Here is a 17,124-nt window from a genome sequence, read left to right as displayed (position 1 = left end):
CACTAAAGTGTGGTGACTCTGTTTCCCCCGGAGTAGAGTACTAAAGTGTGCTGACTCTGTTTCCCCCTGGAGTAGAGCACTAAAGTGTGCTGACTCTGTTTCCCCTGGAGTAGAGCACTAAAGTGTGCTGACTCTGTTTCCCCCTGGAGTAGAGTACTAAAGTGTGCTGACTCTGTTTTCCTGGAGTAGAGCACTAAAGTGTGCTGACTTTGTTTCCCCCGGAGTAGAGTACTAAAGTGTGCTGACTCTGTTTCCCCCGGAGTAGAGTACTAAAGTGTGCTGACTCTGTTTTCCTGGAGTAGAGTACTAAAGTGTGCTGACTCTGTTTCCCCCGGAGTAGAGTACTAAAGTGTGCTGACTCTGTTTCCCCTGGAGTAGAGCACTAAAGTGTGCTGACTCTGTTTCCCCTGGAGTAGAGCACTAAAGTGTGCTGACTCTGTTTCCCCTGGAGTAGAGCACTAAAGTGTGCTGACTCTGTTTCCCCCTGGAGTAGAGCACTAAAGTGTGCTGACTCTGTTTCCCCCTGGAGTAGAGTACTAAAGTGTGCTGACTCTGTTTTCCTGGAGTAGAGCACTAAAGTGTGCTGACTCTGTTTCCCCCGGAGTAGAGTACTAAAGTGTGCTGACTCTGTTTCCCCCCGGAGTAGAGTACTAAAGTGTGCTGACTCTGTTTCCCCCCGGAGTAGAGTACTAAAGTGTGCTGACTCTGTTTTCCTGGAGTAGAGCACTAAAGTGTGCTGACTCTGTTTCCCCCGGAGTAGAGTACTAAAGTGTGCTGACTCTGTTTCCCCTGAAGATGGCGACACCAGCGCGACGGAGAGTGGCGATGAAGTCCCTGTGGAGCTGTCCACTGCGTTTCCGCATGCGCCAACATCGATCACTCTAACTGCTGCCAGAGTTCCCAAGGCTACTGACAAGAGAAGGAAAAAAAGTGGGGAGAAAGAACAAAACTTTTCAAAATGTAAAAAAGTACGTTTTGCCTTTTTATTTCAGATGAGTAGGTAAAGCTCATAGGAGCTGAGTTACAGGCAAGAAATTAATACAGGGAGAACATGGGTGGCAGCAAAATATATGGAAAGTTCTCACAAAAAAATATTTAAAAAAATTTAAGTATTATTTAAAAATTGCAATGCATTTTAAAGACTGAGATGGATCACAAAAAAACTTAGCTCTTGCCTTGGACTCACTGTATCATACGATGAATGACAGAATTGTGAGTGCTGAAGTGAGGCAGAGCAGACTGTTTGAAAACAGAAACAGTAACTTGCCAGGTAAGGAAGCTTGATTACGTATAACTCTTACTAGTTTTGGATAATATTCAATAAAGGCTTCCTACTGAACTGAATTTCTTACTTTGTTTTCTGAATTTTATTATATGATCCCTAAGGTCTACTGGCAGACAGCAGTTTATAGACTTTATAGTTTATATGTTTCATTAAATTTGTTAATTTCAAATTCTCAATGACAGCAAATGCATTCATGACCCTATCAGATTATAAAGTGAAGACATTTTCTCAAGTATTTTAATGTACCTTTTCTGTGTTTTGATATAGAAACATACTTTTTTTTTTTAAGACAGGGTTTCTCTGGTTTACTTGGCCATCCTGGAACTCACTTAGACCAGGCTGGTCTCGAACTCACAGTGCCTGGCTCTGCTTCCAAGTACTGAAATTAAAGGCATGCACCCCCCACTACCCGGTGCAACATACAATATTTATCATTATTTTCATGCAAATATTTATTATTAGGTTACAATTGTCCACAGAAACATAATGTACAGGGTTATATCCAGGACCAGAAATGATAGGTACCATGTGTAGCTTAGGTTCATAGGTTATATCTCATAATCATATGTACGTATTCTCTCTATAGTATTTACAATAATGACAAAATAATTTAATAATTATTAATAATAAGAACAAAATAACTTAATAATGCAGTTCTCAGAATGTGTCCATTTAAGTATCATGACTATTGGTAAAAGACTTTCACATTGACTACATTACTATGGAAAAAATCAATTACATGTAGCTGTTATGGCTTTAAAATCAAGGGGGTTTTTGTTTGTTTTCTCTTGAGTAATAATAATGTACTTTAAAGTTTTTCATTTTCTAATTTTATCTTTCTGTACCTATTGAACTCTTTGTCCATTCCTTTTTATTTTGCTTCTTTTTCTGTTAACCCAGTCTAGACAGTTCAAGTGTTACTAGAGGCACCCACAGTTCATAGCCACATCTCTTTTACTCTGCTCATGTTCACCATTTGAAATGGTGAACTTTTGCATTTTTTTTTACGATTTTAAACTACTAGACTGAGTTAACAGGAATGCTGCTTTTCTTCAGCAAATAAAATCTTTTTTTGCATCCTGTCATGACATTTGAGCCTTTTATTCTAGTACTCAGCCATATTTTGTCTTATTTTGTTATTAGTTGCTTAGACTAAAGGTGTGCTCCACCATGTGTACCAAATACCGTTTTTCTTTGTGTTTCCTTCTGCACCAAACTTGTATCTTACTTGATTGTGTGTGTGTCTCAGCAACATAGCCAATATTCAGGTTCTAAAATTTGTAAGTCTTTGATATCAAATTTATTCTTAATAGCTCTATTGAGTTTTCTGTTGAAATGTCTTAGTATATTTTTAATCTTTGTGCTATTACAAATTTAGTCCAAGTCCCCACTGTCTTGTAGTGCAGTTCACCTATATAATTTGATGCTTATAATATTTACCACAAATAATATTTTGAAGTTTTTATCTTAGCATCATTATAAACGCATTTTAAATAGTTTACATTATATTTGTGGTAAAATAGTATTCTAGTATATATTTACTTCTTAATTCCCCTTGTTTTAGCTTTATTGTTGTTGCCACGTTATCACTTCAGCAAAATGCTTCAGTGAACCAGTTGATTCTTAGTTATATCCAGTTAAAAAACAAAAGCAAAAAACTAACTCAGAATTCCACACTTATTTTAGGCCTTTCGTGAAGGATCTAGGAAATCATCAAGAGTCAAGGTAATTATATTAAATTAAGGCATTATTGTTAACTAGTGCTAAATCAAGAGCTTGCTGAGTAGCTTCCTTCTTTATGTTGGTACTTTATGTTCTGTGGTGTCTGCTATTTCATTGCTTAGTACATTAACAAGAAGTAGGGCCTTAAACTTCTAAGTGGATTAATAAATCACTCTTACAGTTTATTGATATTGTTACCGTATTAATAAGAAGGGTATTTAATATTGGTATATAGATACCAATATTAAAATTGGGATAATTGGGGGCCGGAGAGATGGCTCATCAGTTAAGAGTACTGACTGGTCTTCCAGAGGACCTGGATTCAATTCCCAGCATCCACATGGCAGCTCACCACTGTCTATAATTGCAACTCTAGGAGTTCCAACATCTTCACACTGATGGATATGCAGGCAAAAACACCAGTGCACATAAAAGAAAAATAAAATAATTTTTAAAAATTATAATAATTCCATTTGTCATTGTATTTCATGTCTCTGATGCTACTAAGGTTTATTACTATACTCTACACATTAATCCAGAGTCACACTGAAAAGTGCAGTTGGAATTCTGCGGTAGTCAAGTTAAATACTGTACTATAAAGTCATTTTAGTCCCTTGTTGGTAATACAAACTAGTAACAGATTTTGAATTATTAGCCTATATCCTTGAGTTTTTGGGGTGCTTAAATTCCCAGCAGAAACAAGGCTCTCCACCTCTGCTTTTTCTATAAACACAGGTTTATACTGTTTTAGAAGTATCTTTCTGAGCTAGGTAATAAAGGAAAAAAATTTTTTTGCTTTTGTTTTGAGATAGGGTCTTGCTTTGTATGTAGCCTTGACAGGCCTGGAACTTGCTATGTAGACCAGGTGGGCCTTAAACTTTCAGTGGTCATCTTTCCTGTCTCCTAAGTGCAGGAACAATAAGGCACAGTTCCCACCACACCTAGCACTAATTTCTTAAATTTCCGGCTTAGTATTAAAAAAAGACGCAATGAATCTATTACAGTACTTTTTGTTCCTATAATATGAAACACAATAATTATTATACTGCATTTCTGATATGTACTCTCTAGATTCTATATATTAGCACTCTCTAAATGATTACTCTTAAATAATTTTGTAATTCTCTGTCAAGAACATTATTATGTGATGTTTATATTGCACGTTCAAATGTTCTCTGTTTTTTTTTTGGTTTTTTTTTTTTTTTTTTTTTTTTTTTCGAGACAGGGTTTCTCTGTGGCTTTGGAGCCTGTCCTGGAACTAGCTCTTGTAGACCAGGCTGGTCTCGAACTCACAGAGATCCGCCTGCCTCTGCCTCCCGAGTGCTGGGATTAAAGGCGTGCGCCACCACCGCCCGGCTTCAAATGTTCTCTGAATATTAGAGAGTTACCTACTTTTTTGTTACTTGAATTTGTTCTAACAGAGTAAAGAAGTCTGAACTTTTTAAAAAAGTTTTCTTAGGGAACTAAAAGATGGCTCAGAAGTTAACAGCACGAGCTGTCCCTGGAGAGGATCTGGGTTCAGGTCTCAGCATCCCATCCACATGGCTCACAGCTGCTTTAGTTTCAGTTCTAGGGGATCTAACCCCACTTTTCTGCCCTCCATACTCATGGTTCATTTACATATATACAGGCAAAACATTTATACACATTAAATAAAAATAAAATTTTTAAACATTTTTAATTACCAGTACTCTAGTATTCTTTTTTTTTCTATTTTATCTAATTGAATACTGGGCTTAAAAAGGAAGTGATACCTTTTCCAGAACTGAAACAATTCCCTTTATTACATAAAGTGACTAGGAAAATGGAAATTTTCAAAAGCATTACATCTCCAGTAATTCTTGAGTTAAATTTATAAGATTGAAGAGCTGTATTAAAGATATATATCAAGTTATTAGTAGATTGTTGCTGATAATTAAAAAATAATTTAATACTGAATTTGTTCCTTTAGTATAAAGTTGTGGCTCATAAATCTTTATCAAATAATTTATCACTAATGTATATGTATATACATAACATATCCATTTAATTCTTAATATATGTATATATTTATATAACTATTTGTTAGTATATATATATTTTTTGGAGTGCTGGTCATTTGATTTAGGGCCTTATACATACAAAGCAAGCATTCTACTGCTGATGTACATCCCCAGTGTCACATAAAATCACTATTGATAGAATAAGCCTATTTCCATCAAAGTTGATGAGCATATTACTGTTTGTTACTCATCATAGAAAAGGGCTGTAATAAAGATTATTTATGTAGCAGATGAGCTGTTGGTACATTTTTGTAGTGTGTTACTCTCCACTCCCACCTCCCCCAGCACTGGAGATTGAATCTCAAGCTTTGTGCATGGGTCAGATATTCTGTCACTGAGCTAAATTCTCATCGCCTTTCACTCTTTTTAATTTTTGGGACAGAGTCTCACTTTGTTGCCCTGATCTGACCTTGACCTTACTGTGCCTCTAACATCCTTAACAGCTAGCTGAAGGTGCATGCTTGTACAACTAATGTGCCTGGTGGATCGCCTTACAAATAGAGGCGTATATACAGATTTATTCAAGCTAAAACATATAAACTTGCTGCTATGAAGTAGACAGCAGCAATATACAGAATCAGAAAGTATTTGGTTTTATTGATATCTTTAAATTGGCTACCATAGCAACGACTCTTGAATTTTTGCTATTTCTACGTAACTCAGCCTTCATGAATTTCCTAGCTTATTATTTGGCATGTAGCATAAAAATTTAATGAGCTAAATTATGACCTTTTAATTTTAATTAACTTAGATTACCAATCACTGTAGTTTTCTATTCTTTTATATAAATCATTACGTGTGTGTGTGTGTGTGTGTGTGTGTGTATGCTTAAATTCAAATAGTAATCCTTATTTTGCTACAATTTTAGGGTTCGGCACCAGAAATTGATCCTTCATCTGATGGTTCAAATTTTGTATGGGAGACGAAAATCAAAACATGGATGGATCGCTATGAAGAGGCAAATAATAACCAGTATAGTGAAGGTGTTCAGAGGGAGGCACAGAGAATAGCGCAAAGACTAGGCAGTGGGAATGACAACAGAGACTTGAATAAATCAGAACCAAGTACCAACAATTCACTCTTCAAACCTCCTGTAGAGGTATATATTACTAGTCAAAAAAATTGTGGGACTGCCTATGTAGTCTGAATGTCTTTGTTTAGAGTGAAATTAACCAATTTACTGTCTACATTTAATGATGCTAGAGCCATATACAGAAGAATAAAAAAATTCTGAAATCTGCCAAAGATTTGCCTCCCGATGCACTTATCATTGAATACAGAGGGAAGTTTATGCTGAGAGAACAGTTTGAAGCAAATGGATATTTCTTTAAAAGGTATATTTATTTTTTTTTACCCATGTTGGTTTTCTATAGTTCAAAGTTGTTTGCTTTGTTTTTTGTTTTGTGAGACAGAGTTTCTCTGCATAACAGCTCTAGCTGTCCTGGAAGTTGATCTGTAGACCAGGCTGGTCTTGAACTCAGAGATCTGCCTGCCTCTGCCCCCCAGTGCTGGGACTAAAGGTGTGCACCACCACTGCCTGGTGGGTTTTGGTTTTTGTAGTTTTTACTCTGTAACCCAGGGTGGCCTGCTGCTCCATCTTCTAGTCGATCACTGATTTTATTAAATACTGTGCCTAGAGATGCTTGGTAACTTTTTTTTTGGAGATGGGGTTTCTCTATATAACAGTCCTGGCTGTCCTAGAACTCGCTTTGTAGACCAGGCTGACCTCAGACTCACAAAGATCTGCCTGCCTCTGCCTCCCAAATGCTGGGATGAAAGGCGTGAAAGGATGAAAAGGATAACTTTTGTAGAGTGCTAACATGTAGAGATTTCCCAGCCTCTTGTCCGTCTCTGTGTTGCTGAACTCTAAGCCATTTGAAACAAGTAAAATCAAGATAGTTTTGCTATCTAGGGTGTCAGTCAGAAATTTTCATGACCTAAGACTGTCGAGAACCTTTCCATCTACTAAGTTGTAACATATTTGATAGAACTTGGAAAAAAAAAAAAAGTTAGTTATGTTCCCATGCTACTACCACCGGAATGGTTTTGGAGACTTCTGTTCTGGTTTGGGATTTTGTTTGAATTAATTTGATCTTCTGATAGTCATTACTTTTCAGAGGTATAGAAATATGTTGCTATTTTTAAATCTGCTGTTTAACACATTAACATTCTTAGTTTATAACTTGGGTATTTACTTAAGCCATGAAATACATAAGAGGTATACCTCACATGTAGCATATTTTATCTGGAATCTAGTATAAATCAATTTTTGCCACGCCAAGAAATGGGACTTTAAAAGCATGGAGTTAGCTTGTAAAGGCAATATTTTTTCATTTTGTCTCGAAAGAATTTATGCCTAAAGGGGGTGGGAGAGATGACTCAGCAGTTAAGAATTACTGGCTTCTCTTGTAGACATGATTTGGATTCACAGCACCCATATGGTGGCTCACAACCATCTGTAACTCTAGTTCCAGGGGACTCAAAGACTTCTGAATTCTGTGGGTACTAGGCTACAGATGGTACACAGACATGTACAGGTAAAATACCCATACACATAAAATAAAAGTCAAAATTAAGAATTTCATTAAAAAGACAATTTCAACCTTAATTGCTTTTGAATTAGGCAACTTGAAGCAGACACAAGTGTTATTAATTTCAAGTAGGGAAAAGTGGTTTCTGGAATCAGAATGCCAATGTTCAAATACTTGCTTTATTGCCAACTATGTCTTTTAGAAATGCCTTAATCTGTTGTTTATCTATTTGCCTCTAATGAATAACAGGAAATTGTAAAATTTTTGTTGTTTGCTTGTTTTATGGCACTGGGGACTGAATTGAGGATGTTTTCCCTGCTAGGCAAGCACTTTACCACTAAACTATATCCTCTAGTCCTGTTATACTAAAAGCTTTTAATACTTCTTTGTTTGTAGGCCATACCCTTTTGTTTTATTCTACTCTAAGTTTCATGGGCTAGAAATGTGTGTTGATGCGAGGACTTTTGGGAATGAGGCTCGATTCATCAGGCGCTCTTGTGCACCCAATGCAGAGGTAAGCTTATTGACATCTCAGGAGAAGCAGGAACACAGAGTACCAAAGTCTGCGCCTATTTTATTTTGTTCATTATTTTTCTTTTGTCAATATTTAGATGGTAAATACTAATCTTAAAGTACTATCCATAGGCTGTGCATGGTTGTGCACCCACTCCTTTAATCTCTTGGGAGGCAGAGGTGTTTCCAAGCTAGCCTGTTCTTCACAACAAGTTCCAGGCCAGCCACTGCTATATAGTGAGACCTTGTCTCGCTATTTTTTACTTCCTGAGCTATGAAACTGTGATGTTCCTTATAAGAGGGAATATTATATTTCTGTTTATATTGGAGGCTCTGCTTGTATGTACCACATAGCTAAAACCTAAAGTAGACTTAATATTTTCCATTTATAATGTGTGTGTGTGTGCGCGCGCATGTGTGTACGTGCCTGCACACAGAAATCGGAGTTCAACTTGGGACAATCAGTTTCCTCCTTTTCCCATGTGGGTTCTAAGGATTGAGTCTAAAAAAGTTTAGTAGCAAGATCCTTTACCACCTGAGTTATCTCATCAGCCCTAAAGTATACTTTATATGTGCTATCAATTTTTAAAACAAAATTACAGAGTGTTTAGATATCCCACATATTTAATTTTGAGGCTAAAATTTGTAGTATTTGGACGTAGACTTGGGACAATTTTGTCTTTTTTGTGGCTTACTAGTTTTATAACCTTGTCAGTGCCTTTTTACTCTTCTGTGTGTGTCTGTATGTGTGGTGTTGGAGACTAACTCTAAGACTTTACACATATCAGGCAAATATTTTACCACTGAATTACATTCCCAGCCTTCTATGCCTTGCTTTTATGTATGAAACGGTAGTTCAGAAGAACAGCTTCATGGAAAGCGAAGCTGTCAAAGGAAAGTGTTCTTAGCTGTGCATTAGTGCACACTCATACTCATCCTATTACTTGAAAACCCCACATGCTGACAGGTTCAAAAATTGTACTTTTGAGAAGATGAGAATGCAGATGGCAGGCTATAGGGTGAGTGCTACCAGTGTACCTGTGAGGACCTTTCAGGTGACAACTGCTATTTGCAAGTCTTGTGATGAATGGCAGTTTCCTATGTCATGCTTATAAAATGTTCTTAAGAATATTTTTCAGCTGGGCATGGTAGTGTACCCCTTTAACACCAACATTCAGAAAGCAGAGGCAGGTGGATCTCTGTGTGTTCTAAGCAAGCCTGGGCTCAATTGTGAGACACTGTCTCAAAAACAAGCAACAACATAACCTAATATTAATGAATAACTTTCCTAATTGCAAGATAAAGATGCTCTAAATAGTGTATGGAAATGTAAAATTATTCTTCTTAACAGGTAAGGCATGAAATTGAAGATGGGACCATACATCTCTACATTTATTCTATACAGACTATTCCAAAAGGGACTGAAATTACTATTGCCTTTGATTTTGACTATGGGAATTGGTAAGTTCAAGTCTTTAAGTGCTTTATGATATTTCAAATAGATTGCCTTCATCATAATTTAGACATTGTTATTACTTTTCAGGAGACAGTTAAAAGTACCTGAAATTAAGTATGCTGTTATCAGGAATCCCATTTTGTTACTTATTTCCTAAACTTTATTGTAATGTGACTGTTCAGACCTTATAATTATTAGCTCTAGTTCAGCTATACAGACTTTATTATGTGAGAATTTTTTCCCTCACTTTCTTATACTTCAACTTGTTAAACAACTTACTTGGTCATTGGCTATGAACACATGATTTTTTTTCTTAAAAACAAGAGATACTATATCAAGTTTTCTTTGCATTGTAATAGAAATGGTTTGTTGGAGATCCTACAGTAAAACTTTAAGTTCTACAAATGTTTTGTATTGTTCTTAATATTGTTTTGAAATGTTAGGAAAAACATTAATTTTTGGTAAAAAATCCTATTTGTATGAAATGCAATTGACATAAATATCCCTGTACTTATTTTCCAAATTAAGAAATAAAGCAGAAGATGTAGCTCTGTAGTTAGTGCTTTTCTCTCTTTTTTTTTGAGTGTAAAGAGGAGGATTTAGGCTAGCCTCAGACTCCCTGTGATGTCCTTGAACTCTGATGGAATTACAGAAGTGCACCACGCGCAGACTCTCTTTCACTCTTTTTGAATTCATTTGTGTGTGTATGTCAGTGTATATGGCATGTGTATGGATGCCAGAGGCCAGAAGAGGGCGCTGCAGCCAGATCTGTGTTGGGACCTGTCCAACTATGACTGCGGGGAACTTCAGTTCTCTCAAAGTCTCTTAACCTCTGATCCATCTCTTCAGCCCCATCCTCCTACATGTTAAAAATGGATGACAGACATCATTTCTAAAATTAAGTTTTAAAGTGCGCATTATGGTTTCCTTTAGTGTTCAGTACCTTTACCATCAATATGTATTTCTACTATTGAGTGAATTTATCATAACAATCTAGGCTTTTCTCTTTTTTATTTTTGTGTGTATATTTATGTGAATGTATCCACATGGTTATTGGTTCCTGCAGTGACCAGAAGACTGTGAGGCCTGGAGGTGGAGCTCTATTATGGTGGTCCCCTCTGTGGATGCAGGGATGCAAACAGCAGGAAGTGATTCTTACTGCTGAGCCATCTCTCCAGTCCCAGGAAATAGGCTATTTTGAAAGCCTGTTAGTAAGCAGAATGTATGTTTTAACATGTGGTGCCTGTTAAAAGACAGGGGCTTACCTGCTGCCTTAGTCTCTCTGGCTTTCTAAAAGCTTTTAACCTCTCAGAAAGTATAACAGGAAGTGTAACATAGTAGTTTGTGCTTACTGCTTTAGGAGATTGTTATCCCACAGAAGTTCAGAACATAAACTCTTAAAGATCTGTGGGTTACTCGTACATAACTGTATACCAGTTTTAGCATTGCTTTGTGATTCCTTAGCTCAAGATTGAGATTACTCTACTCACTTAATATCATCGTCACGTGAGTCTAAACTGTAAGGCCATCCATAAAATTGAGAGTGTTCATAATTACTGAGAAGATGAGAGATAGTATAATTTTTCAGGTCCTCATTTAAAAGAAAGAAGACTTAGAATTAAGTTTTCTTCAAGGTATCTTTTAAGGAAAACTGGTGATTAAAATCATTTCTTAAAGTATATTACAAACTAGGTAAGATCTGGTATTCATCATAGCTAACATTTTTTTTTTTTTTAACTGAAGAGTCAGCATAACACGCTCAAGACCAAGTAAGGGTGGTTTTGCCTTAATGTTTATCTTGCACAAGCTACAGCATCCTTTTACTTTAAAACATTGTTCAGAACCAACATCTCAAGGCTGGGGCTACAGCTTAGAGGGTTAGCACTTCCCTAGCGTATTGGAAGTATTTGACTTTGGGTGCAATACCTAGTAGCACCAAGCAACAAAAAATCAGTATCTAATATTTTGTTCTTATGAAAAAAAACATTTATTTTGTCATATTTACTAGGAATTCAAATTAGTAAAACTTTAAGTCTTAATTGTAATTAATAACGTGCATTTTATGGAGTTATAGCTTTAAAGATATTATGAACTCAGTCTTGTTTTATATATTAATATTTACCTGGTTATCATTTCAGTAAATACAAGGTGGACTGTGCATGCCTCAAGGAAAATCCAGAGTGCCCTGTTTTAAAACGGAGCTTGGAATCCACAGAAAACATCAATAGTGGTTATGAGACCAGAAGAAAAAAAGGAAAAAAGGAGAAAGATATTTCAAAAGAAAAAGATACACAAAATCAGAATGTTACCTTAGATTGTGAAGGAACAAACAACAAAATAAAGAGTCCGGAAACAAAACAGAGAAAGCTTTCTCCACTGAGACTGTCAGTATCAAATAATCAGGTATTGACTCTCCTGATTCTCAAAGAAATTATTTTAAAGAGGAAAATGTCGTATTTAAACACCTTTTTAAGCATAAAATCATTTAATAGTTTAAATATTTCCAGTACTGGGGATTGAACGTAGGGCCTAACACATGCTTGGCAAGTGCTCTATCCCCAGTCCTGTTCTGCTGCTCACTTTGAGATATGATTTCCTACAATAATAGATACCAAATTATTAAACATAACCATGTTAGCCGGGCAGTGGTGGCGCATGCCTTTAATCCCAGTACTCGGGAGGAAGAGGCAAGCAGATCTCTGAATTTGAGAATTTGAGGTTTACAAAGTTAGTTCCAGGACAGATTCCAAAGCTACACGGAGAAACCCTGTCGAGAGAGAGAGAGAGAGAGAGAGAGAGAGAGAGAGAGAGAAACAACCAGGTTGACAGATCCTCATGGAGTTGAACATTTTCTTAAAACTGGGTAATTAAAGACATTCCAGATAGCGTGGGTGTTTGTTGTTTCTTTGAGACTGTATCTTACTCTGAGGCTAGGAATTTACACAGACCAGGCTAGCCGTGCCCTCAGATTTGTCTACCTTTGCCCATAGAGTACAACATTAAAGGTGTGTGCCACATTTAATTAAATCGAACAGTGGAGATTGCTGAAAATTTGTTTTGGAATAAATACAAACAAAACCACCCCATTATATTTGATAGAAACTTCATAAAACAAGATTGATTGTGTGAGTTTGATAACTTTGTTTAGAAATTCAGATTTTAATCGGGCTTATTTCACATACTGAATTGTGGTTAAAAGATACAGTGTTTCCTATTTTATAGGCTGAATAACCATTTCCATAAATAAGTCATTTCTGTTTTTCAGGAGCCAGATTTTATTGATGATATGGAAGAAAAAACTCCTATTACCAATGAAGTAGAAATGGAATCTGAGGAGCAAATTGCAGAAAGAAAAAGGAAGATGGTGAGTTGGGAAGCTAGTGGCTGTTTGTGGTACCTTGGGCTGGATCAGCTGCTCTTCTACAAGTTAACTACTTCTGCACACTTCACGTTAGCAAATTTGGGACTGAGCATTTTTATTTGGCTTTGCCATTACCTCTTTTTGTATTTTTAACTCACTTTTATTGGGCATTTAATAATGTATACCACCTTTAAATAATAACATTTTTAAAGCCAAGAATTTTTAATAAATGTAATACCATGATTATTACTCGGTATGTATTTTCATTAGCTAAATGTATTACTTCTTTTTATGATTTAAGACAGAAACAGGGGCTGGAGAGATGGCTCAGCGGTTAAGAGCACTAACTGCTCTTCCTGAGGTCTTGAGTTCAATTCCCAGCAACCACATGGCTCAGTGAACCAGTGGCTCACAACCATCCATAATGAAATCTGGTGCCCTCTTCTGGTCTGCAGGGATACATGCAGACACCACACTGTATACATAATAAATAAATATTAAAAAACTGTGTTTAAAAAAGACAGAAACAGAACTTCATGCTTTGTATTAATCCTAAGTCGGGTAAATGACTTAGCAAAACTTCAAGTTTCTTTAGTAGCCATTGCATCTGTATTCTCACATTGTAATCATAAATGGAAGCTCCATCTCCCTCATGATTTATCTGCAAATGTCAGTATAAATGTAGAACAAGAAATTGTAAATCAGTTTTCACAGCAGAGTGTGGTGACTCACACCTGTAGTCTCAAGAATTTGCAGGAATGAAGCATTAGGGTTACCATGAGGTGCGTAGATAAGTAAATGCCAGGGCTGGGGTATAGTTTGGTAAAATAGTACTTTAGGGCCTGGGTTGATCTGATACCCCCCCCCCCACACACACACACAAATAGTTAATAATGGCAGTTAACTTTCAATACAATTTCTGGCTTAAGAATTGAAAAGTAACTTTACAAACCATAATGGCCTTAGTGTAGGTTTCCCACATTCTTTTATGTTTGTTGATCTTGGAGTTTTAATACTTTTTATTCCATGGGATCTTATGTGTTACATATAACTTGAGTGGGGATATTGGATCTTTGTAGACTTTTTAAAATCATGATGGTGGTCATCCTCAACTGATTGCTAACACCTGCATTGTGAAAACAACAGAGAACAGTTTCATAGCTTCAGGTAAATAATGGTGAAAGATTGGAAAAGGTTGATTCCTACATCTAAAGGGATTGTCACAAACTTTTTTAAAGATTCAGTTATTCCTTAAATTACTTGTGCTTTAATTACCTATGGCCTGTGTGTGTGCACACTCATGCATGTACACTGCATGCATGCCTGATACCATCTGTGGTCAGAAGAGTACTATCAGCTCCTTTGAAACTGGAGTTAAGAATGGTTGTGAGCCATGTGGATGCCAGGAACTAAACCCAGGTCTTCTTGATGAGCAACAAATTCACGTAACCTCTGAGCCAGCTCTCCAGTATTTTCAGTATTGTTCGTTCCCCAACTGGTGCACCTTTGAATTTGTATTTCTGTAGAAGCTTTGGATCAGTTTACAGTAAAGTATGGGTTCTGGGGGGACTTAATACAGGAGGAACGTTTTAATTGACTTTAAGAACTCTAATAGGCAGCTGGTAATAGGAGTAGATGCCTGTAGTCTCAACATTTGGGATGTGGATGATGGATGTTTAGGAGGTTCAAGATCACCCTCTACTACATAATAAGTTTGAGGACAGCCTGGTGTCTCTCTCCCACAAATACAGCAAGGACTCTGGGAAAAATAAGCTGGCACTGGAGACTTTAATATGCAGATTGCATTCTTATTATTATGGTGCTACTTTTAAAAGGCCAATCAAGCCATGCATGATGGTACATGTCTTTAATCCTAAGGGAAGTAGAGGCAGATGGATCCCGAGTTTGAGGCTTAATTCTAACTGAAACACTACTTTGATGTTTAGTTTATTGATGTAAATTGGTCCCTAAATAATTAATATGGTTTTTCTTTTCTACATCTTATTTGACTTGGGAAAAAAATAATTTTGTAGACACTACCATTTATACTGGTTATATTAATACCAGCATTTGGGTAGAAGAGAGCAAATGGAAAAGAGGCAGCTTACAAAGGAAGTAAAGTACAGATGGTAGCAATACTTCTGAGAAATTTGTGTCAAACTGATGAAATTTTCTCTCATGCAAGGCAGTCTTAAGAACATTACGGGCTTCATTAGGAACTACTTGTTAATATGTTTCATTTACCATACCTGGATAAAGAGGAATCAGTAATTCTTTCCTCCAAGACAAATTTCATGTAATCTTTTGTAGTAAGATTTTAGCAAAACAGAATTGTTTTGATTTTTACCTATATAGATAATACCTTGCTCGGTTTTAGTAAATATATTGGTATGCGAGGGCATACTGTGTGATGTCTTTTACTATGTGACTATAACTGCCTAGAATCCTTTGCCTCGCGATGCCTATAATAGTCAAACAGCTTAAACTTGGAATCCGTGGAAGTTGACTCAAGATGGTCTTCACACTGAGGCAAGAATGATAATCAGTGAAGTTAGGAGATCTCGAGACTTGTGTGATCGTTGACAGCACAACTACTCATACCCGAGACTGGTCCTCCTTGACTTGAGTATGCAGCTTCAGGAAGGATAAATTCACAAGGAACTGCATTGGTGTGGGAGGAAAGGGACATTAGGCTAGGCATCCAGGTAATCCACTAATCAACTCTGATCAGTGGGGTGACAGATAACGTTCACAGAATAAACATAAACTTCTTCATTCGATTTTTTTTTAAAAAAAATACCAATCCAAATTTCCACCCCACCCCCATCTAATCCTATGAGAGGGTAAGGCACTTTGCTTTGTGGAAGGTCCAAGGCCCTCTCTACTATATCTAGGCTGAGCAAGGCATACATCCATAGAGAATAGGATCCCCAAAACTAGTACATGCAGTAGAGATAAATCCCAGTGCCACTGCCAGTGGCCCCTCGGTCTGCCCCTGCCACACAACTGTCAACCACATTCAGAGGGACTAGTTTGGTCCTATGCTTGTTCCTTCCCAGTCCAGCTGGAGTTGGTGAGCTCCCATTAGCTCAGGTGAACTGCTTCAGTGGATGAACCCATCATGGTCTTGACCTCTTTGCTCATATTCTCATTCCTTCCACTCGTCAACTGGACCTTGGGAGCTCAGCCCAGTGCTCCAATGTGGGTCTCAGCCTCTGTTTCCATCTGTTGTTGGACAAAGGTTCTATGGTGATATTTAAGATAATCATCAGCGTGACTACAGGGCAAGGCCAATTTAGGCACCCTCTCTTCTATTGCTTAGCTGGGGTCATCCTTCTGGATTCCTGGGAATTTTTCTAGAGCCAAGTTTCTTGCTAACCCCATAATGGCTCCCTCAATCAAGATATCTCTTTCCTTGCTCTCATATCTGTTCTTCCTCCATCTCAACCCTCCCCTTCTTCCCTCCTCTTCCCCTTCTATCTTCCCCTCCACCCCCATGCTCCCAATTTTGTCAGGCGATCTTGTCTGTTTCCAATTTCCAGGTGGGTCTATGTTTTTTCTTTCTAGGATCATGAACTATAGGCTTAATGTCCTTTGTTTATAGCTAGTATCTGCTTATGAATGAGTATATACCATATTCATCTTTTTGGGTCTGGGTTATCTCACTCAGGATAGAAACATAAACTTATGAGAACTTGTTTGTCATAATGCCAGCTGCTAAGGTAGAAAAGAGTACTTGGCTTTTAGAATAGAAGCATTTTAGTCATCTTAGATATGAGCCATTTGGAAAAGATAGCTCATGAGTACAAGGTAAATGAAACTTGTTCACAGCCGAGCTAAGGTTTGTAGGCTTTGCCTAGAATTATGCATGATTATTGATTTTTCTGATGTTTCCTATAGAATGTATTTCATAGACATCTAATGTGATGTCTGTGAAAAAGTATGTTGCCACTTAGAAATTCTGTTGTTAAGCCTTATCTACACTTGAATACCTTGCAAATTTTGGGGTGCATGATGACTCTTATGGAATTCCTAGTTCTGAAGCATTTAGAAGTGATTTAACTTAGAAAAAACAGGCTAGAAGGTACCAGATTTTATTATTAAAGTATGAAAGCAAATTTGTTGCCAGAAGTATAAGGGATTTCATCCTCACTCACCACTGCTTTCTCTTTATGACTAAACTGACTTGACTAATTCTTGATTAAATCAGTAAT

At 37.0% G+C, this 17,124-nt stretch overlaps 1 protein-coding gene across 4 annotated transcripts in view; it reads left to right on the top strand.

Annotated features, from left to right (window-relative positions):
- Positions 1 to 17,124, top strand: part of Kmt2e (lysine methyltransferase 2E (inactive)) — a 67,837-nt gene that overhangs the window by 35,430 nt on the left and 15,283 nt on the right. For all 4 annotated transcript variants that reach the window (XM_041668646.1, XM_041668648.1, XM_041668647.1 and 1 more), the window contains 8 exons: positions 796 to 968; positions 2,972 to 3,010; positions 5,918 to 6,148; positions 6,253 to 6,383; positions 7,977 to 8,094; positions 9,445 to 9,554; positions 11,688 to 11,952; positions 12,815 to 12,913. In XM_041668646.1, coding sequence (XP_041524580.1) covers positions 796 to 968; positions 2,972 to 3,010; positions 5,918 to 6,148; positions 6,253 to 6,383; positions 7,977 to 8,094; positions 9,445 to 9,554; positions 11,688 to 11,952; positions 12,815 to 12,913 — 1,166 coding nt within the window. The remainder of the gene's footprint in view (positions 1 to 795; positions 969 to 2,971; positions 3,011 to 5,917; positions 6,149 to 6,252; positions 6,384 to 7,976; positions 8,095 to 9,444; positions 9,555 to 11,687; positions 11,953 to 12,814; positions 12,914 to 17,124) is intronic.

Source organism: Microtus oregoni, unplaced genomic scaffold, assembly GCF_018167655.1.
Source record: "Microtus oregoni isolate MIOR12 unplaced genomic scaffold, Mior012 000018F_ref0000195, whole genome shotgun sequence".
Classification (NCBI taxonomy): domain Eukaryota; kingdom Metazoa; phylum Chordata; class Mammalia; order Rodentia; family Cricetidae; genus Microtus; species Microtus oregoni.
This window is presented reverse-complemented; position numbering and strand designations above follow the sequence as displayed.